General features: G+C 46.2%; 1 protein-coding gene across 1 annotated transcript in view; it reads left to right on the top strand.

Moving 5' to 3' along the window:
• LOC136144073 (phospholipid-transporting ATPase IB) overlaps window positions 1–22,494 on the top strand; it is a 389,187-nt gene that overhangs the window by 178,805 nt on the left and 187,888 nt on the right. Inside the window, exons 25-26 of the mRNA XM_065901698.1 lie at window positions 15,708–15,891; window positions 19,774–19,884. Of these exons, the coding sequence (XP_065757770.1) occupies window positions 15,708–15,891; window positions 19,774–19,884 (295 nt within the window). The remainder of the gene's footprint in view (window positions 1–15,707; window positions 15,892–19,773; window positions 19,885–22,494) is intronic.

Raw genomic sequence — 22,494 nt, 5'->3', positions numbered from 1 at the left:
TTCAGAAAAGACCTTAAAATCCACATGATGTCACTCATGTTCATCATGTTTCCAGCTGCAACTGGTATGCTCGCTGATACCCTCAAGGCACTAATGATAAAACCAATTCAAGTCCAAAAACCTAAAGACAAAACTCCAGGCGGAACAGGGCAGACTGATCCAGAGCTCTCAGGCTGTTGGTGGGCTCTGCAATGGACTTGGGCTTCAGGCAGATGGGTGACATGGCGTGGGCACCTCCCTGGTTATTGAACTTGGGAAAGGAAAAAGAGTGATGCTTGCCCACAGTTAAAGTTCCTTACAGTAAAGTGGTCCCAAGAATTTGAATTTGAACTTGGAAGGACTTCAAACAGTCCCTTTCTGTACACATAATGTTCTCTTTTTTTTAAAGGAAAATATTTGAGATGACTTTGTTTCTTATGGGGCTTCCCAGGTAGCTCAGAAGGTAAAGAATCTGCCTGTAATGCAGGAGATCTGGATTTGATCCCTGGGTCAGAAACATCCCCTGGAGGAGGGCATGGCAACTCACTCCAGTATTCTTGCCTGGATAGATGCCAAAGACAGAGGAGACTGGCGGGCTACAATCCGTGGGATTGTAAAGAGTCAGACATGACTGAAGTGACTGACACATGTATATTGTAGGTGTTCAAATACTTGTGAGATTATACTATGTTCTTTGCTCATTCTTTGCACACTGAGGATCAGGTTATCAAAAGGAAACTTTACAGTGCATCTTCTGCCCTGGATGGACTCTGTTTACACCTCAACAACAATAATAATGAACAGCAAAGCAAGCATTTCCTCAATAGCTAAAACCTGAGAGTCCCAGCTCAGAGTGTTGAGAGAGAATTGCATTTAAGTCTGAGCTGTATAAACAGGTCAGAGTGAAAACCAGTTTTTACAACCAGAGTGAGAATCACTGTGGAGTAGATATTTCTTAATTTCATATTTTAAACATTGTGGTGTCATCTCTGGCTCTTCCATCCAGGCTTTCAAAACACCCCTGTGACCAGAGTGTCTTGGATCGGAGGCATTTAGTTTGTTTAGGGGAATCCCAGGGTCCGCTGGGATCATGTTCACATCTCCCCACTTCCTCTGTAAAGTGAGACGCTTCTTTCTCAGGTTTTCTGATCTCACCCAAGGGTTTTCCAATTGTTTTGTTTTTTTTTTAAACAAGGGAGGATATTACCATCTTCAGAAAGCTTTAGAAGGGTAATTTTCGTTTTGTGTACACATGGGAGAAAGGAAAAATAGGGATCAAGAGATGCATCCATCTCATCTGTAGCCCTGCTATTTTATCCACTAGTAGTAATAAGGAATTCAAGCCTGCTAGAACCAGCTTAAGCCGGAAAACACGCTGCTACATCCATGATCCTTGGACTCATACGAGGGGCAGGCTTTTGGGCAGGTCAGAAGAAGAGTCAGTTTTCTGCATTCCCCAGTTTTTATGGTCTTTCCATAGAAGAGTTTCAGGAATTCTATTTTAATCTTTTGGCAGAAGTAGTAAAGGGCATTGTGATGTCTCACATCCCGGAGGACCTTTGCAGGAGAATAGCTGCCCTGAAGGCTGCTTGAGAAGGAGTCTTTAGGATACAGTGACATTGATGTGACCCTGGAGGTGATGCGCCAGCATGGAGGGGAGCTGGTCACATGGAACATCTCCCAGGAAGAGGGAGCACTCTGGGGATGGTCTAGCGAGGACCAGTGCAGACTGTGCAGTGAGGCATGTACCTCGTGTGGAGTTTTGATACCTGCTTTGTGTATACTTTTATTTCAGCTTAAGACCCTGCAGGCGTGCCTCATCACCCCCATTGTACAGACCAGGAAAGAGCAGCAGTGAGCAATACCACGGGCACAGAAATACATTTAAACATAATACTGAATTAGTAACTAAGAAATGTTCCCCGGGGATATAAAATTAGCCAATTTTGATTTTCCAGCAGGTTGACATTTTTAGCTGGTTCTATTCAGGTATTTTTCTATAAATACAATATGTGAATGAGTTTTGTTTCATTACAAAAGGATTCACTGGGTTTAAAAAAAAATCAATTCAGCTAATGATTGAGAAAATCTGAGGGTTCATTTCTAACGTGTTTGTAGTGCATTTTGATTTGAAAGTCAGTTTGGTTTAAATTCAAGTTTTTAGTTCATAGAAAAAATTATTTAGTAGAAAAAAAATATTCAGTAGAGATTTGTTTGTACTTTAATAGTTTTAACTGTGTGTTTTCAAAGCAGTATGTGTAGATAGTACTGTACATTGTAAATGAGCTAAATAGTTTGCAAAAGTTTCACTCATAGTAAAAGTTATTTTTTGGTGAAAGGAGACAGTGAGATTCTCCCCTCACCACACACACACACCCTGTGCTGTTTCGTGTTGAAGATTCTTCAACACACTGGCCAGCCTTCTGCCAACCGATTTTGAAGGATCTTTGAAACTGACCTGATTTTTCTCCTCACTACACATCTGAATTTTCTTAAGCTTTTGGAACTTTTTTTTTCTGTTGTAAATGTTATATAAACTCTTTGGTTGGACCCTTGAATGAAATGTTATGACATTTAAGGGGAAAAAATCCTATAAGCATTAATCAATGCAAGCTATTTGTTGCTTTTTCATTCGACCCCGTCCTGCTTTCATCCTGACATACACCATCCTGGAGGCAGTGGCCGCTTGTTTAATTGTTTAGCACAGAACATGGTTTGATCTCTTTCTTGTGCTTTCAGTCCTGGTAAATTAATCAAAAGAAGTTACTGCACTGCTGGGCATTAGCATGGGTTTAGATGTTTCTGCCTTAGAGCCTCTTCATCAACTAAAATGCTTTTAAGCCCCAAAAGGAGAGTAAACAGTATGGCTGTGACCGCTTTAAGGTGACCTATGACCTGTGACCTGCTTGCATTTGTGAAGGGGTCTGTTTGTATTAGCAGTTATTTCTGGTTTGGGTTATAGCATTTTCAAAATGTCTTTTCTGTTCTTTCTCTTTGAATGTTTTTAGTATTTGCAGAGAGCCAGCCCACCATCATTCCCACATGTACATACCATGGGCGTTTCCATAGACCTACTGCATAGCATGGAGAACTTTCTTGCGTGTCTTGTAATGATGTATAATGCAAAAGAATCTGAAAAAAGAATATATACATGTGCATAACTGAATCACTTCACTGCACACTTGAAACTAATACAATATTGTAAATTATTACACCTCAATTTTTGTAAGGGCTTCCCTTGTGTCTCAGCTGGTAAAGAACCTGCCTGCAATGTGGGAGACATGGGTTCAATCCCTGGGTTGGGAAGATCCCCTGGAGAAGGGAAAGGCTACTCACTCCAGTATTCTGGTCTGGAGATTTCCGTGGACTGTATAGTCCATGGAGTCACAAAGAGTCAGACACGACTTCCACGTTTAAAAGACATAGAGGTCAGAATATAGGAACCCAGTTTGGTTCTATGCCAAGATTTTTAGGAAGTTTGAGAGTTAGCATAGGTAATCAGTGTTTGTCCTTGAAAGACAATGGAGTTATAACACCATTCTAGAGAGAAATTATCAGAGTAGTTTTTAGTAACATCCAATAGTGGGTTCTTAGCATTGTTTTTCCATCCAATAGATAAAAGTTGACACTTTCATTATTGTTGGCACATTTTGTGCTAAGCATTGTACCAGGCACTGAGAACACAAAAGAAAATCATCTTTAATTTTTACTTTTTGGCTGCATTGCACAACATGTGGGATCTTCGTTCCCCGACCAGGTATTGAAGCCTGCCCCCTGCTGTGGAAGCTCAGAGTCTTAACCACTGGACCACCAGGGATGTCCTCCTAAGGAGAGTCATCTTTGCCTTTAGGAACTAGACAACAGAAACAGGTCACTTCAGGGTGATGGGGTGAGGGTTCTGATTGAGATATTTACCAGGGGACCACAGGAGGGTAGTGGAGGGTGGCTGGGCTAGGCAGGTGGGTGGGCCAGATACGGAGAGTCACTGGAGCAGACCTCTCTCAAAGAGGAGGTGACCTTAGAACTGGTCTTCAGAATGGACAGAAGTGAGCTGAGGGGAAACAGGAAACTGCAGGTTCAGGGGGAAGGCGTTGATCAGGAGAAGAAGCAGGTATAGGAACGTGAGTGGATGGATGGGTGTAGATGGTGCGTAGTTCTGGGCGCCAGAGTTCTCAGAGGGAGGCGGTGTGTGGAGGGAACAGCCTTGATGCAGGGGATGGTCAGGAAATCTCTTACTTCAAAAACGGGGATTTATTGTAATTTAATATCATGATCTGCACTCAGAAAAAGAAAGGAGAGATTCTGTGTTTGAAATGTTAATTTGCAAGTCAAATGCAAAAGAGAGTCAAAAGAGAAAATTAAGCTAGGTATACCCAGGAAAACACAATTAGAGATATAAAACACCATAGTCTCCTCAGAGTCCATGACTCCTGCATATTTTTAAGTTTTGTTGAGATATAATTGATAGACCAAAGCTGCACACAGGTAGTGTGTACAGTCTGAACTTGGACATATGCAAACAACCATGAAACCATCACCACCATCAGGGTACCAGACACACCCATCATGAGCAAAGCTGATCAGGGATCCTCCTGAGTGGTGAGCTGCTGGCTGTGGGCTCATTCCTCGTGGGGAGAGGCAGGGTGTTTAGGAAAGGGCCCACTGGGCGTAGTAGTCCCACGAGCCGAGCAAGGCTGCAGGGTGGACAAACCTGTGATGCTTGCTCAGATTGTTTTTAAAAGGAAGTTTTGATCATTACGGAGAAAAAACAATTACTTCAGGTAACTATAATAGTGTCTCCTTAGTTTCTGTGTCCTTGGCTGAACTGTGATGCCCTGCTCACTTTCGTTGTCCCCCCCGACTAGGGTGACAGATAAGCCGCTCTTATCTCTCCTGCTGGAGTGTGGCATCCTGGGGGCAGGGGTGGGGTGTGGCTCACCGTGGGGGGGGTCTTTGGCCCTCCCATGGGACTCTTCCCCAGGGTGGGCCTACAGCTCATGTGCTGAGAGAAGGCACAGACCAGGCAGGTGCCACCTGGGAACCACAGATCAGAGACATGCTGGCAGGACGATCACAGCACATGTCAGATCACTGGGTGAGTAAAACATGCAGGTGAAGCTGGGAGGTGGCATCACAGACAGACCGGGGGATGCACATGGGAGCCCGTGAGCTGGGTGGTTCTCCTGGGTGTGGTCCTGCAGCTGCCCACCCCCACTCGACAGCCCCCTCCACCACCACACACACATATATAAAACCCTCTCCAGCTCCTTCAGCCAACAGCTCAGAGCTGAATCCTGGGAGTGCTGGCGGAATGTTCTAGGGGTGTGTGTGTGTGTGTGTGTGTGTGTGTGTGGTAGGCCGCTTCCTCTTCTCTTGATGAGCACAGTACTGCCTTCCTCACAGACCAGGGTGACCTGCAGCTGTAGGTGCGGAGACTCTCGTTTTGGTGGCGTAGGTCCATCCACAAGTGTCGTGAGAGTGGACCACGTACCCAGGAGTGTGGCGACCACCGGCGTTATGTTGGGAAACAAGTGTGGTGTTGCCTTGGGGAGATGCAGTGGGAACGCCAGCCTCAGTGTGGAAGGACAGGGTCTGCATGCCTGTGATGTCACTTCCCAGCTTGTCTCTCAGGGACGAGATGTCTGAGAACCGGCAGCCCCACCAGGGACCCATGATGATGCTCTGGAGTGAAGGGTCTCCCTCCCTGTGAAGAGTGTCCTTTTCCCCTGCGCGTGGTGAGTGAGTGTGCAGGAAAAGAGGTACCACACCTGCATCAAAACAACGTCCTCAAATTCAGGACGAGTTTATTTCCTTGATTAATGTGCATCTGGAAGAAATAGAAAATGGCTATTTCCGATTACCATTAAATTGTACTAAGCCAACATTCGTGTATATTTTTCTCTCCTACATTCACTCAAGGACTTGGAAAGAAACCACTTCCCTTGCATTTAGCACTATGTCTGTGATTTATGGACTTCCCAGTTGGCGCTAGTGGTAAAGAACCCACCTGCCAATGCACAAGACACAAGAGATGTGGGTTAGATCCCTGGGTTAGGAAAATGCCCTGGAGAAGGAAATGGCAACCCACTCCAGTATTCTTACCTGGGAACTCCCATGGACAGAGGAACCTGACGAGCTTTAGTCCATGCGGTCACAAAGAGTCAGCCACGACTGAGCGACTGAGCACACACACACACATACGTACTGTGTGATTTATTCCAAGAGCTGCCGGGCGCCCTGCAGGTACATCTGATTCAGTGAGGATTGATGTCCCACCTTATCACTGCAGCACCTCAGCAGCTGGGGGGATGTCTCTATACGTCCAACTTAATTGCCAGATGCATTTATATTGGTCGACCAGTTGGCTGCAGTCTGTGTAGCTGGATTATTAATATATATATTCTTTTGTTCAACTAATGACCTAAACTTTATAGCATGTGGATAAAAAGTGTCCCCAAATGTGGAAAGGAAACTGACAGAGCATGTCAGTGTCTCATTAAACTAACTGGCCCTGGCCTCTGGGGATATCTGTGAGCAAGTCAGACAGAGTGGGCTTATCCCCATGCTGATGGCCCAGATCCATCAGGCGGTTATCTCTCCAGGAAGCAGCAGCCTTCTGTTTGCTTCTTAGGGAAACTCCAACTTTTAAACATTTCAAACAGAAAAAAAACCCTCTGTGATTTTTTTGGTATGTGTGGGGGTGTGGGGGAGGTGCTGCTTTTGCAAATATGACTTAATAGGCTGCAGCCAGCTTCTTGGAAACCAAACCATCTTTTCAGTAGTGTTGAAAAGCCCTTCCCTTTGACTGAAAATGCCTTTGACTTTAGAAGAACTCTGCTTAGAGTTTTGTGGCTCTGTTGAGCCCCATGTGAGTGAGTACATAGTGGGGAATTGTCTGATGGCACAGAGGCATACATCATTTTAGCTCTTAAAATTGTATCAGAGATGAAGAACACATTCACATTCTAATTTAATGTCTTCTGTGACTTTAATCATCATCTCAGAAATGAAGTGCTTTTTAGATTCTGTTGTGTTTTACTATGAAAGTGAAAGTGTTAGTTGCTCCGTCATGTCCTACTCTCTTGTGACCCCATGGACTGTAGCCCACCAGACTCCTCTGTCCATGGGATTCTCCAGGCAAGAATACTGAAGTGGGTAGCCATTCCCTTCTCCAGGGGACCTTCCTGGACCAGGGATTGACCTGGGGTCTCCGGTATTGCAAACTGATTCTTTACTGTCTGAGGCACCAGGGTTCAGCAGATTATCTCTGATATAAGAGAAAAATCACAGATTTTTTTAGAATCATTGGGTAATTGAGAATGATCATCTACTGGAGGGGGTAGTTTTGTTTCTGACTTGTTCACTGATATTAGTTTACATAGCTAGGGCTATTTGACATTATTTTATATGTTTCTATCCCTTTTCTTTGGAAAGCATCAAACTGGGTCTATAAACTTTCACTTGTATTAATTGCACCCCAGCTGGGTTATGGTTTGCTGCTTCGTCTTGATTTTGGAGCTGAGAGCAAGAAAGAGGATGATGAGGGGTCTCAATGAAGAGAACCAGGCTTCCGTGTTTGAGGTCCCTTGGGGAGGAGGTTGTGCTTGTGGCAGTTGCACATACGTTAGTGGTGTTTGTCATTGATTCTAGGGAACATGCCTAAAACGGGCATCGTTTTAGGGCATGAGGATGGAGTGGGCTCATTGTACGGTGGTGAGCGTTCAGAAAAAGCTGGCATTATTTCACTCCATCTTCAAATGCAGGCCTTCTGCTCAGCTCCCCACTTCCTCTGGGACAGAGCTGCTGAGCGAGGGGTGCTGACAGTGACAAGGTCACTCATTCCTCATTTGCTGTCTGCTCCATGCATATCCGTCCCCACAGCACACAGCAGAGGAGCTTCTGTCACTTCTGCAGCCTTGGTCACGAGAGTAAATGAGCTGAAGCCCTTGTGTGCCAAGCACATTGTTGGGCATGTGGACAGTTGCAAAAGGGGAGACGTTGTCTTCACTCTGCAAGACCTGAAATCTTGCTTGTGTTTACTTACATTCATATTCAGTAGGTATGAATAGTAGTGTAAATGATTATACTATTTAATGGGTTTGTAAAGAAAGAAACCATATAAATTATACATGGAGATGTCCGACACAGGACTTTAGGGGAAGGGCTAATAAATTCAATAAACCATCAGCAGTAAGAATAAAAGAGTTTTCTTTGAGCCAAACTGAGGACTACAGCCCGGAAGCCTGATTCCCAGATGACACTGAGAAACTGCTCCGGAGAGGCAGGGTTCTCAGCACAGTTTTATATCTTGTCAGAACAAAGAGCATTCAACAAGCCAGGGATACATTTCTTCAAGGTTTCAAATCACAGACAAACCTGACATCCACAGAAAGTCAGCATGACCTTGGCACCTGGGAGGGAGACTTATCATCAAAGGGGGACCAGCACTGGTGTCCCAGGAAGGGAGGCGTTTAATCTTTATGTTGAACGTGGACAATTCTTCACTTCTGGTCAGTGTGTGCTTTTCCTTGATAATTAAAGCAGATGTACAGTGTATGTTTGATAGGACACAAACAGGCTGTTCTAGTTAGCATCCAATTCAAGTCAACTCATTCAGGTGAACTCAGAATGACTTCCCCAGACCGCAATATGTGAAGATTTTTTTTTTTTAATTTTGAAAAACAGGCTGGTAGAGACTTAATTTTATATACTGTATAGTTCCCCTCTTTCACGTGTACAGTTCAATGGGTTTTAGTATATTCACAAGTACGCAGCCATCAGCCCAGTCAACTTTAGAGCGTTTTCATCACCTCAGAAGGAAACCCCTTTAGCTGTCACCCACTAACCCACCAAAGTCCAAACAGGAAACCAAGAACCAGAGGACAAAGTAGCATTGTCGGAGTTTTGTTACACTGCTTGAAAAACAGATTAGGACACAGAAGGTATCATACTTTAGAGTCTATCTGTAGTTCAGTAGGTCCCCTACACACAAACCTTCAAGTTGCAGACTTTCAAAGATGCAAATGTGCATTCCATAAACGTCAGGCATGAGTGACATTGCACCTGGCCCTTCATCTCCAATCGCTGATGACCCTTCAGCTCCTCCATCTCCCACCTCCTCTCCCCACCCCAGTTAGTAGCTCTTCTTGTCTGTTCACTTGATGCCAGCCCCTGTGTCCCAGCTGTTGTACTGGACTATTGTACTTTTCAAGGTACAATACTATAAGATTCAAATGTTTTCTTTGTTTTTTATGCACTGTTAGTGTGAAAAGTATTATAAACCTTTTACAGTATAGTACTATATAGCCAATTGTGTCACTTGGGTACCTAGGCTAACTGCTGAACTTAGAACAAATTTGACTTAACAAATACGCTCTCAGAATAGAAATCATTTGTATATAAGGGATATATTTACCTATTCAGTTTAATTAGACACTCTGGGGATGAGTGTGTATGTGTAAATGAACTGAAGAGTTTGGGTGTTCACTGTGACTTTGTTCACTGTGACACTGATCTAGTCTTGTGCCCCCGACACATCCTCTTGGTTGGGGCCCACTTTAGTCCCATGTTTGGCTGCGAGGTGGGTGGAATCATAAGGCTGCATCAAGGCTCTTGTGGGCCAGGAACTCAGACCCATCTTCGTGGAGCTCGGAGCCCCTCTGTGGGAGCAGCCCCCCCACATCTCAAGTGTCTCAGCTGGAACTTCCTTCTCTCTCCCCCCGACCCCAGTCTGGTGCCAGCCCTACCCCTGCAGTCAGGTGTCTGGCGAGTTCTCTCTTGGTCCTTGTTACAAGCTCAGCATCAAGGCGCTCTGCCCTGAGGCAGCGTGGTCCTACCAGACAAGGTGGACCTGGCAGGTGCTGGCGTCACCGACCCACTTCCAGCCTGTAAACCAGCAGGCTTAATTCTTTGGCAGTGGTACCAGAGGTTGTGAAAGGTGGTAACCTGATATATGTGGTTGTTGGTGAATTCATTTCCTCTGAAAGTACCAGGTGGAATCAAAGGTTGTGATTTGGGCTTCTCTGAACAGGCAAACGAATCCTCTTAATCTTGCACTTTCTTTAATCAGACTGCAAGATGAATATTATTCACTTAGCATGCTAAGTGTGTCCTTGAACATGAAATGAAAACTGTTCATTATAATTAAGAAGGAGGAAATGGGGAACTGTGTTTGAAGTCCCAAAGAATTATTTAAAAAATGGATGATTCAGCAAATGTTCATTTATTACCTGTTGTATTTGGTGCTCTAAAGCAGGTCCCGAACCCTGGGTAGCTCAGAGCCCAGTTGTGGAGACAGAAGTGCATAGCTGACTGCATTTCAGGTGAGGCTTTATCTGAAGAAGCACTATGACGATGGCCTCGATCAGCTTGAAGGACGAGTTACAGATCCAACTTTGCAAAAGACTTGGCTGACTACTGTCATAGTTCATTTCCTCTGCACATGCCTTAAGGCCCACGTCCTTCTTTACACAAACCCCCATGGGTGTCCACTATGCCAGGTGTGCCCACCAGCCCAGGACCTCCTGCCCACATGCCTGATGGCTGGCCATATCTCTTTTGATGGCAGGCCGTAAAGTCCTCTGTCCAGGACTTAAGCAGGTGTCCAGAGCCATCAAGAATCATTTTCGTGCTCTGTTTGGGGAGTGGTAGAATGCTGTTGTTGTTTTTTCCAGTAGCCTTTATTTTTAGAAGTTTTAGGCTCACAGGAAATGAAGGAAAGGTCCGGATATCCCCCTGTCCCCCTGCACCACACATGCATGGTTTCCCCCACTATCAACATCTATCGCCCACCAGCCACAGCTGATGGTAGAATTCAGTGTTGTACATCCTATGGGTTTGGATGAATGTACCTCCTGGTTTACACACATTTACTTGTATGGTCATGAAAAGGGAAGCATATCATTTCCTGCTATTGAGACCAAGAATCGGTGGTTTTTATTAAATATGTGTTGCATTGCATGCATGCTCAGTCATGTCTGACACTTTGCAACCCCGTGGACTATAACCCACTAGGCTCCTCTGTCCACAGGATTTTCCAGGCAAGAAGACTGGAGTGGGTTACCATTTCCTTCTCCAGTTTATTAAATATAAGCTTTGAGAAGGGTCTGTGTTATTTAAAAGAAATACCTTTGTTTAATTCACTTCTATTCCAACCCAACAAATCCCACTCTCAAATTTTTTTAAAAAAAGGACATGAGAGAGAGGCATTGATTTGTGCACTAACCTCCTAGGCGCGGGAACCTGGCCTGGCTACCACCATCCCCGGGCCTCTCAGCACTGTTGGCTGTCTGGATTAGGTCTGGGATGAAGGTCAGTGGTGAAATGGTTGCCTTCTTTTTGCAGAGTATGAGCGGTTACAGCTTGCCCTGCTTGTTGATCATTAACCAGGTGGGGGCCTTTGTTCCAGGCACAGGTGATGGGCAGGTGTGATTAAGGTTATTCTCTTAAGCACCTCGGTCGTCATTCATTTTCAGCCTTACAGCATCTCACAATGCCTGGTCCTGATGGAGCCGTCAGCTTGCTCCGAGACATCAAAATTCAAGCCCTTCTCAGCTTTCCTCCCAACTGTATTTCCTATACCCACCTGCCCTGGAGCTGAGGCCAGGCATGCTGTTTTGAAATAGTAGTGAAATTTACAGTGGGGAGTAGTTAATGTATGTTAGCTTCAAGGAAGCAGACACTCCTGAGAGGGTCTTGGGGGCCTTAATAAAGCATTTCAAGGAAGCAGAGTATCGAATTTATGCTTTTTGTGCTAAAAACATTAAGGTATTTAAATGTGTTATTCTAATCCCTCTTGCAGCCTGGGAACAGGAGGATCCTATATCTTTTATTTAAATCCCAGCCTTCCTCGACTGCACCTAGTATAGGAAGAAAGAGACGCTAACCAGTCGACTTCAGTGAATATAAAACTCAGTGTCATTCACAACATACAGCCTAGTAAAGTTTTTATAAAATGTGGTTACCCAGATCTTAATCGATTTGACACCATTTGGTGTCGATGTTGGGTTTTCAGAAGCCAGCCTCCTGTCTGAGCACCTCTTGAGTTGCTCTGTGATAAAATTGTCATGGACACAAGTGCAGATGATAAATCCTGAACCCACAAGCCGGGTATCCTGATTTCAAAGGGAGCCGTTTCTCAGTTGCAGAGTAAGCTGATCTTCAGTCAGGGTGTCCTCCCTTCACCAAGAGCACTTCTAAAAGCCCGAGTTACCCAGGCAGCATTTACAGCCCTGGTGCAGGATCAGGTTATAAGGGTTTTGTTCTCTTAATAAAGAAGATCAGGTTCCCTCTGACTCGCGCTGTGGGATGGCTGGTCTGTCCCCCCGGAGGCTGGAGAGCAAGATGGGCCATTAGCAGGCAGGTAGTCACTGAGGTCGGTGATAAATATTAATAGATGGCCTCATCTCCACATTAGGTGATAGCATCCTTCCTTTTAAATTCTTGTTTATTAAGGAAACTTTCAGAATTTGGAATCAAAATGTAGAGGCCGTATAAAGATGACCTCAAGGACCAGAAAATCTCGTCTTGAAATTTTTCATTCTTAAACCTTGGGTAATGCATCTCAGTGAAAGTGGCCGGGCGAGTTTGTTTTTCAAGGTCCAACACTAAACGTAGGAGAATCTGGACTGTATTTTGTGCAATGTGTGTGTGTGTGTATGCAGCTCTAAGATAGTCAGGGACCCCTCCAGATTTTATATGATTACTAAATATTAAATATCGAATGAGGTAAATGAACCTTTTAAACAACAATGATATTATCAGTGGAAAAGGTCGATGTATTGTTATAGCAGTCAGTTTATATAAATAGTATTTTTTAAAAGGCTCTCAAGTTCTTTTTTTGCTTCTATCCTCCCCACTTCCTCCTTTTGCCCCCTCCCTCCCCTTCCTCCCTTGTCTCCTTTTTGTTAAGAGTTTGAAGATGAGCTCAACTTCAGCTTTTGAGAGTTGACTTCTACCTGAAGCGTCTTTTCTGGAGTGTGGAATCATTTTTTACTTACCAATTATGGAAAATGAATACTTAGGCCATGTTGAAAATCATCTTTGTACCTATAGGATGCTGCAGAAATGTTACGCTTTCTGCAGTTTGAATTTAATATTGCCGACATATATGTGTTAAGTTCCTAAAGTGACTGTAGAATTGTCCCAGCAGGGTATAAAGCAAGATGACAGGGCACCTGCCTGCTTCCCCCTCTGCCCCCACATAGCCACATTGGTCACATTGTGCCCAGAGCGCACACTCAACCTCCACTGTCCTCAGAAGAAGACTGCCTTATGGCTGAAGCTGGCAAAATACAGGAAATGTTATCTGAACATGTGCATTTCAGCCATACCAAAGTAAGTAATGGTGCTGGCACACCTGGGCTCTCGGCTTCACTTCTTAGCAAATCCAGTGGCGTGATGGCCTGTGTGTCGTAGCATTGGCTGGCCAGCATCAGGGTTCATCGTTAATTCATGCAGATGTTTGTCACCAGTAATGAGATTCCACATTTTATTCAGTCAGCAAGTTCAGTGCTTATCCTACTAGCCTCTGCGTTGGTCGTTATTAGCAGTGCGAAGGCACTCAAGTGTTGGAGATTTCAATAGCGTGTGATTTCAGACTGAAATCCTTGTGCAGAGAGCAAATACCCGGTGAAATGCTTAAACAGACCTTGTTTGGGGGACTTGCACCGCCCGACATCCTGAGAGTGTTTGTAGAGACTTGGCGAGCCAGTGTCTGCTCTGCCCTCCAAATGCCTGTTTATCAGGGCCTCACCATCGGCTTATCATAGTCAAGGCACAGTGATGGAGAGAGGCCCGGGGTGGAGGGGTGGGGGAGTGGGAAGAGACCAGGCTTACGTGCTAGCCTGTCCCAGGAGAGCCCTACGAGAGGCCAAAGAGCTCTGGCAGCTGTATGTCACTAACAGCTGTCACAAAAAGCCTGTAGTAGTCTATAATGTTTCCAGGGATGTTGGCAGAAAACAGAAATCAAGACCCTTGGCTTGTTTAGTCAGGAAGCTTGTAAACAGTCTCCATTCCTGGACCACAGGCGGTGGGGGAGGGGTGCTTTTATCTGCTTCCGGGGGTGCCAAGTTTAGATCTTACAGAGGCGTCTGGTCATTTTTTGAATGCTTTCATTCGCCACGTTTCTAGCTCTGTTACTTATACGGAAGTTAATGTATTTTTGTGTAGGTCGAAGAGTATTTTTTCCCCTGTTATCCACAGTATGGTTAGAGATGTAATTAATCTTAGAACCGTGATTGTGGTAGTTAGTCCCCATGGATTGAAAGTCCACGGTATGAATCGTTGGATTAGCAGTGAGGCTGGGGTGAGGGCCAGGCCGGATGAGGAAGGAAAGGTGAACGAGACAAACAGACACACCCCACAGAAAGGATGTGCTCAGTCACACTGAGTATATATTAATTAGGGTTCATAGAAGTAAATACAATTGAGGGACGTGCTGGTGGCCCCCCTTGTGGTCTCTTATCCTTCCTGCTCTTTTACGAGGTCAGAGAAGGACTAGTAACTTCAGTCCTATGGCATTTTGAAGGAAACCTCCCCTTTTACATTACCAATCAGATGTGGTTTTGAAATTTTTTTAACTTTTATTTTATATGGGAGTGTAACTTTCAATGTTGTGTTAGTTTCCAGCGTACAACAGAGTCAAACATGACTGGAACAACTTAGCACACAGGCACCATATACCAGTCATTTTGAAAAGTAAAAGTGAAAGTGTTAGTCGCTCAGTCGTGTCCACTCTTTGCGACCCCATGGACTGTAGCCCACCAGGCTCCTCTGTCCATGGAATTCTCCAGGCAAGAATAATGGAGTGGGTAGCCATTCCCTTCTCCAGGGGATCTTCCTAACCCAGGGATCAAACCCGGGTCTCCTGCACTGCAGGCAGATTCTTTACCATCTGAGCCACCATGCTTTATTATCTGGTTTTATACTGTGGACAAACACTTCATCATAACTGATGGTGCTGTGTTTTGGACCCCATAGATTTATACTGCTCTTTCCCCCAGGTGGGCTATGGAAAAGAGCCCACTTTCTTTGACTCTCCGTGGAAATAGCCCCTCTCAGGTACAGGTTGCACACCATCTCCTTTGGGGCCGGGCTTCTACAAGTGCGGTGTCAGTGGACCTTCTGTCCTGGGTCTGCCCGTCCTAAGCCCTTCTGCCTTGGCTGCCCTTCAAATGCTGCCTCCATCTCCAGGGTGGAGATGGAGACCTCTTTCTTCTTTCCTCTCACACTTGTCCTCTTTTCTGCACTTCTCAAGCCCTGCCAATTTTTCATTCCCTTTTCTGAAAGCAGGTTTTGTAGAAAATTCCCTTGCCCGTCCTAAGTTACGTATGATGGACGGCAAAGTAAAACGGATCTGTGCTAGTTTTCTGATTTATTGGGAAGACCTATTCCAAGACCTCTGTGAGCATCTCGACTGCCTTTATCATCCGGGAGGGCAGGCATGCCCCAGAGGAGTTTGCACATACGGCTCCCGCCCGGTGGTGTGATTACTGACGGGCTGTGTTTTGCGTTAGCCTGAGTTGTGTATTTCATTTGTGAAGCTGGCACATACTTGAAAGCCGCAAGCTACTGTTTTCTGAAAGCTTCTTTGCACATGAGCCTAAAACCGTCTGTATTGGATTTGGAAATTATCCAGTAACTGCCCTTTTAATGCAGCGAAATGTAGATTACAGCTGTTTCCTCTGGAAGGCCGTGTAGAGTCCTAACTCGTCCCTCTCCTCCTCCAGGGTGTCTCCTCTGCAGAAGTCGGAGATAGTGGACGTGGTGAAGAAGCGGGTGAAAGCCATCACCCTGGCCATCGGGGACGGTGCCAACGATGTGGGGATGATCCAGACAGCCCACGTGGGTGTAGGCATCAGCGGGAACGAGGGCATGCAGGCCACCAACAACTCGGATTACGCCATCGCTCAGGTGAGCCCTGTGGTCGACCAGCCATCCCATGTACTTGACAGAGTCCTCTGGGCATGAAGGCCAGCTGGTGCTTGACCTTCATTCCAGTCCTTCAGCCGTCCCTTTGGAGGTGGCGTGGAGGGGAACCCACCGGTGTAGCTGGGTTTCTCTCTTGGCTTCATCTTGTGTAGTTACGAGGCCCTGTTCTGCGGTTTGGGTTTCTTTTCCGGCTGTGGGAAGGGCCAGGCTTTCTGTCGTCCAGGTGAGAGGTCATTTCCAACAGATGAATCTCTGATTTTATGATAATAGTCTCTTCCCCTAAACCCTGCAACCACTGCGTGTTCTCTTCCAGTGTCCTCCATGCCCAGGGATAGCCGTGCTTGTAGCACCTGTTCTCTGCATCCTCCCTCATGGCATCTGCCCCCTGCCAGAAGGCGCTGGAACCCTCTGTCTCATGTGGCACGTGAGGTCGGGGGACTCAGTGACTCACAGACACTGCCCTCTTGTGCCGCAGGGTTCCAGGGCCACTGCTGTCAGGAGCACGAACCCCAGGCTTGGGCAGCGGTCCCCCCGTGGTCAGCAGCACAAAGCTTTTGGCAGTTCGGCCACATCCAGCCCATTCCTCTCTGGTCTGTACGATTCAGCAGAGGCTCCTGACAGACTTAGCAGCTCCTGTCCTAGCAGTCGGAGACCAAGCGGAATGTCCACTCCTCAATGACAGCCCCAACGTGAAGGGAAACGGCCAAGCTCCTGCCCCCCTGGGATTTGCACCTGGACCATCTTTGCTGCCTGACCATCTAGGAAATTTAGGTGTCTCAGAGAACACAGACCATTTCCTCCCATCTCCAATCACTGTGTGCTGGGATTAAATGCCTGCTTGTTGGCTCGAGTCCCCTCGTGTTCCTCCGTGTTCAGTCTTTGGGAGAATGCATTAACCTTATCACATGAGCACGAGTAATCATGGCCTTTTCCTCCTTGAAGCTGAGATCTGGGGCTGCATGTTAAGCATGGAAGAACTTGTTGCAAGCCCAGGGATGCAGACTGGCCTTCTGTATCTTCAAGGCCCACTTCCCGGAGGGGGGCTCTGCTTAGATGCCATCTCAAATCCCCACCACCCCCCACCCACCAGCTAGTGGTTTTGCAAACGCAGAGAACAGCAGGATCCTTATAAGTCCAAAAAGTGCACGAAATCCACCTTGTTCCTTTTGTCGATTTTAAATGAATCCTCAAGATGATGACTCATGTAGGTAGGAGAAGGAATTCCGACTTTATAGGTGGGAAAACTGGGCTTCCTTTACAAGAGGTGACCTACCGCGGGTCCCAGCCCCCAGGGTCGGAGAACAGCGGACCTGCATGTGACCTTGGGGAACTAGCCCCGCGCACCTGCCTGGTTCCTTTCCAGAGTCGACTGCCCCAAGGCCTATGGGACTCGCGCTTCCTGCAGGCTGTCAGCACCTGGAGATGTTATGCACCCCAGCATTATTAAATACTTGAGTTATAGCATCATATGGCTGGCAGGGGTCTTCAGAGGTTTCCTAGGAGCTCCAGGCAAATATTTGTCTTTTTCTTGCAAATATCGAGGGAAGGGAGATTCCGTGACCTGCTTTATTGAAACCGGACTAATAGGATGTGGGATCTGGAGCAGTTGGTCTCTTCAAATTAAAGGCAAATCAAAATGACAAGCAAATCAAAACTAAAGGGAAGATACAGAGGGCGGCAGGGCTTTGTGATTCTGTTTGGGGCTTTTCTTGTCCATCCAGCCTGCATCACCTGTGCTGGAGGAGCTGATGGACAACCCCAAAGACTGAACACAGAGGAACACCAGGGGTCTCTAGCCAACCAGCATCCCTGCATGTCCCTCCCGTCCGCCATCCTGTTCAGGTGTAGACAGAGATTCCATTATTTCGGGTCTGCGTTCGGCTTACCTCATACCCTCCTCACCAGGATGTTTCCTCTGCCATAATTACTAGGTAGGATATGCCACAACTGACTGAGTTCCTTTGGTTGAAGTTAATAAAGTGATAAATGTCTTTGGTCAAAGTTCATGCCTTAGCACTTGATCTGTTTATTTTAATGTGGATGAGCACATTTTTGATTGGATTCTTGAGAACGTGCCCTGGAAAGTTATATCCAGAAGGAAAAAAAGGTAGCTCAAAGACTTGTCCTCGGGAAAGTTATGAAGCCGGCAAGCCCTGGTTCTGTTTCTCCCCAGCTGGCCTGTGCTGTGTCCACGGGGTGGCCCCAGGCTGCCGGCCGGCCCGCTGGGGCCTCACTGTGCAGGGCCAGCCTGTGTCGTGTTGTGTCTCCAGCCCTCCGCTGCCTGTTCTCCTTGGAGAGAGTCATTTCTGCCCCCTACCTCCTTAATGTTTTTTGAGCAACCTCATGAAAACAGCATTTTGATTTAGGATTTTTTTTTGTTTTGTTTTCTGAAAAAAAATCACTGTAGTGCTAAGCTAGGGCCTTCTGGATGGTTCCAACAGATGTTCTCTGTACTCATGGAAGGTTGAACGCCAGGGTGTCCAGGTCAAATACAAACTTCCTCTTTATTTGTTTAGCCATTCCCTTGGGAATCCTTGATGACCCTGTATGGGGAGCTTTATTTCTCCACGTGTACCCATTCCCACCACTCCAGAGTCTCGTTCAGCTTTTGGAGCCACATGTAGACAGGCCGTCTGCAGAAACTTACCCAGATGTGGTTCGCCGGCTTGAGCTCCTGTCCTTAGTGTTAACACCAGCAATGGTGTGGCCTCCTCTCGAAAAAGTGTTTAAAAAGTACTGTATCTTTGGCCAGTTCTTTCTTTTCTGTACATGGTTAAATGTAACTTCAAAAGTAACCTAAAGTTAATAGGAAGTTGACAACAGCAGAACTCCTAGTATCTGTGCATGGTCCTCTCTCGTGGGAGAGTGATGGATTTGAGTTTGTGGGCTGCCCTGTGACTCAGAACAGGAGGTGATGTTTTAGTTCAAGGCAACCAAGGAGGACTCAGTGCCAGGAGAGGCTAACTGAATACATAGGAACCATGAAGTGAAGCAGGATCACCCCTAATGATGCATACCGCCAGAACACGCCCAGACTATGACCCCAAAAACAGCCCATCTCCCTCCCTCCGACTCCTTGTTCACACTTTTGGAGGCTTTTGTGAATTAGGACCCAGAAGACAAAGCCAGGCTAAGGGGAGGCTCAGGAGATAGAATTGGAGTGGTGTCCAAAGACCCCCTGCCCCGAGGAGGATTTGAGTATTTTATTGGAATATTGTTGAATATTTCAGACTGCAAGAGCTAAGCCATTACATCACTCTCAACTTGATGTCAGCTGCGTGTTGATGTTTTATTTGGACGGATGACTACATCACATTTCAGCAAGAGGGGCTCTTACTTGTTGGAGGCCAGAAAAAGGGGAAGGAGATGGGTCTAGAAGTGGAGGGCAGAGTGTGTGTCTCTCTGTGTGTGGAGTGTCATTGTCTTGCACCTGCAGGCTGACAGTGGAAATAGGAACAGGTAGTGTCTATATGCGCATCTCTCTTCTTAAAAGGATACGGGTTCATGACAGTCCTGTCCCTTGCTCCTGTTGCCATTACCAAATTGGTGATTGAATAGAAGCATCTTATTTCACTGCTCTTTTCTTCTAATTTTGGTTGGTCACCTCCTTTTAATAATTAATATCCTAAAAACATTAGAGTAAATAGAACTTCACAAGACAGCAATCTGAAGTTTAGCTGTGTGACTGGGGAAAATCATAACTCTGTAGCTTAAAGAGGAGACCTTAGACCTTCTCACCTGGCCTGAAAGCTGCCTCTAAAGCGAGTGGTGTTCTTGGTCACCAGCAGAATCCGGGTTCCTCCACTCCGTTGCCCGTCTTCTCCTCCGAAGGACATTCCAGACCCTCTTTCTTTCCTTTTTCAGTTTTCCTACTTGGAGAAGCTCCTGCTGGTTCACGGTGCCTGGAGCTACAACCGGGTGACCAAGTGCATCCTGTACTGTTTCTACAAGAACGTGGTGCTCTACATCATTGAGGTGAGCACGGCTGGCCCCTTCCTTCAGGAGGAGGGTCCTTATCAGAGGGACCTTAGGTGACTTCAAGGAAGGGTTTTGTTCAGGGAATACTTAAAAGATGTTCCCCTGACTTGTGGAGCCTCTTTGAAGCTGGGGACACCTTCCAGATCTAGTTTCGCTGGATCAAAAGTCAGACATCTATGGCTGCCTTCTGCCCTCTCTCTCCCTGATGGACAGACGGACAGGGCAAGGCCCTCTCCTCTGCGTGGCCATCCTGCTGTCACTCACACCCTCCCCCACCCCCCAGTGGCGGAAGCCTGGGCGGTAGATGTTGGCACCTGGCATGGTGGGCGCTGAGACATTCCTAGGCAACCCAGCCTGGTTTTTCTTCACTGAATGGAAGGGTTTCTTTCTGGATGTCTCACGGACTCTGCAGGCTTCATGAGCTTTTGGTTCTTGCTTCTGGGACATGTGGATGTTGCTGCTTTAGCCGGGAGGATGTGGGATTGAGTGGGGAGAAAGCCAGGAACATAATTAAAAATGTCTCAATGAACGCATTGAGTCGCCAGCCTGTTTTTCAAGACACAGATTCGGTTATAAGTGAAATACGCATGCTGGTTGGAGGGACCGGCAGGGCAGAGGTGCTGGCCCAGGGACGAGTGGAAAAGACACTTCAAGTTCCGCTCCGATGGGAGCACCAGCCACCTCGTTCCTCCTCCTTTGGAGCAGCTCTACTGTAAAGGTGTGGCCGTCACGACTAAGAGATTTCCAGACGTGTTTAGGAAAGAGGCAACAGGCAGTCACTCTGAGGAAATAGGGAAGCAATGGTCATTGTGTGTGGTGCGGGTTATTTTGTGTCTGGTTTCTCCACTCTTGGCAGAAATAATAACTGAGGCATAGATCCACTGTTTCTGATGTGGTCCCTGAAAAGGCTCAGCTCAAATCATGGACACCGAGTTTGCTAGTGGAACTGCGGTTAACCCTTTCTTGACCAAATCATCTGATCCTTCCTGTTGAAGAGTCAGCTCAGACCTAGAGGTTTGCATCCCTCCCTCTGTAGCCAAACTCCTACCAAGTAGTTTCCCCAAGTTGCACAGGTTGTTCACTGAACAAAACTGCACAAAGCAGCTGAAACATAGGAAAACTTAGAAGAAGGGATATGTTTTCTTACCCCTACAAAGGGCAGCCCACTTGCCTCGTCTGCTCGTCTGGTGCTGCTGTGTTCAACTCCACCCTCTCTGAGTAAGAGCTTTCAGATGTTACCCATCATAGATGCTGTGGTTTCTGTCTTCTTTCTGTCCACATTCTTACAGTTTCCTTTGGGTGCTTAAAGATGTTTGCCAGCCCCCTCCCCACAGCCTTTTCTGCATCTGTAGCAGGAGTCCCTCCTGAGTGTCACTCGGGGTCACGGATAATTGGTGCTGTGGTCTGGGTTCAGGATCACTGAGGCCCTGGTGTCAGCAAGTTCCCACATGTCAGCATGTCTCACGTGCATGTTCGTCTCTTGGAGATGCTGGCTTCAGAAGCTTGCTCAATCATCTGGCTTTCCTCATGATCAGCACATTGCAGATAGTCTAGACTTCTTATCAGAACCGTCCCCGTGAAGCCCCAACCCTGGGGCTTTCCAGAGCTTCCTTGGGGGCCCTTCTTAGTCACTGACACCTACTATCTTGGCTTTTTCCTTTAAAAAAAAAAAAAAACTTCCAGTGAGCTGACTCTGAGACGAATACAATTTCAGTCTGTCTGAAAAATTCTGTTTGGCAGACTTTCAACTCTGAACGTGCCAGGCAAGTTCCTTACATTAATACTGGCTATTGTGGCTGAGCCGCAGGGGTTAAACAGTCTTGCATAATCAGGCTTTTAAAACATTCTATATAAAATACAGTGTCTCCACCGCTCTGTGCCCAATTTTCTCCTTGGTGTGGCTGGGTGATCTTCATTTTAAAATAGGAAACGAAATCCCTCCTGAGCCCAGACAGAGCACTGACTCAGACTGCATCTGCCATTGCTGCATAACCTTCATGGCATCAGTGGGTGCGCTTCAAGCATAATTCAAACATAGGAAAGTACTACGTGCATGCTGTTTTAGTGTATTTTGAGCTGAAAGATCAAAGATGGTATAATTTGATTTATTCATTTGCAATCAAAAGTTTTGCATTCTAAGGGTTACCTTGTAGCTAATTATTTATGTGAGAATAAATTAAATATATTGTATATTTTTCTTAAATGGTTTTCTTGTAACTCAAGAAGAAACTCTTTGCAATAGCCAGGATGTTCTCATCTCAGATGCCCTGTGATACATGTAACTGTCACCTAAAAATACAAACTTGAAATAATTTGCCAACTAAAAAAGACATCAACACAAAGGTGTCATGCATGTACACACATGTATCTAACCTTAGTCATTAGTAGGAGAATCATTTGTTATTGTTTAATTGCAAAGTCATACCCAACTCTTTGTGACCCCATGGACTGTAACCCGCCAGGCTCTTCTGTCCATTGGATTCTCCAGGCAAGAATACTGGAGTGGGTTGCCATTTCCTCCTCCAGGGAATCTTCCCAACCCAAGGATCAAACCCATGTCTCCTGCATTGCAGGCAGATTCTTTACCACTGAGCCACCAGGGAAGCT

The sequence above is a fragment of the Muntiacus reevesi genome, chromosome 11, assembly GCF_963930625.1.
Source record: "Muntiacus reevesi chromosome 11, mMunRee1.1, whole genome shotgun sequence".
NCBI lineage: Eukaryota > Metazoa > Chordata > Mammalia > Artiodactyla > Cervidae > Muntiacus > Muntiacus reevesi.
Note: the sequence above shows the minus strand (reverse complement) of the source record. Positions and strands in the feature narration are given on the sequence as shown.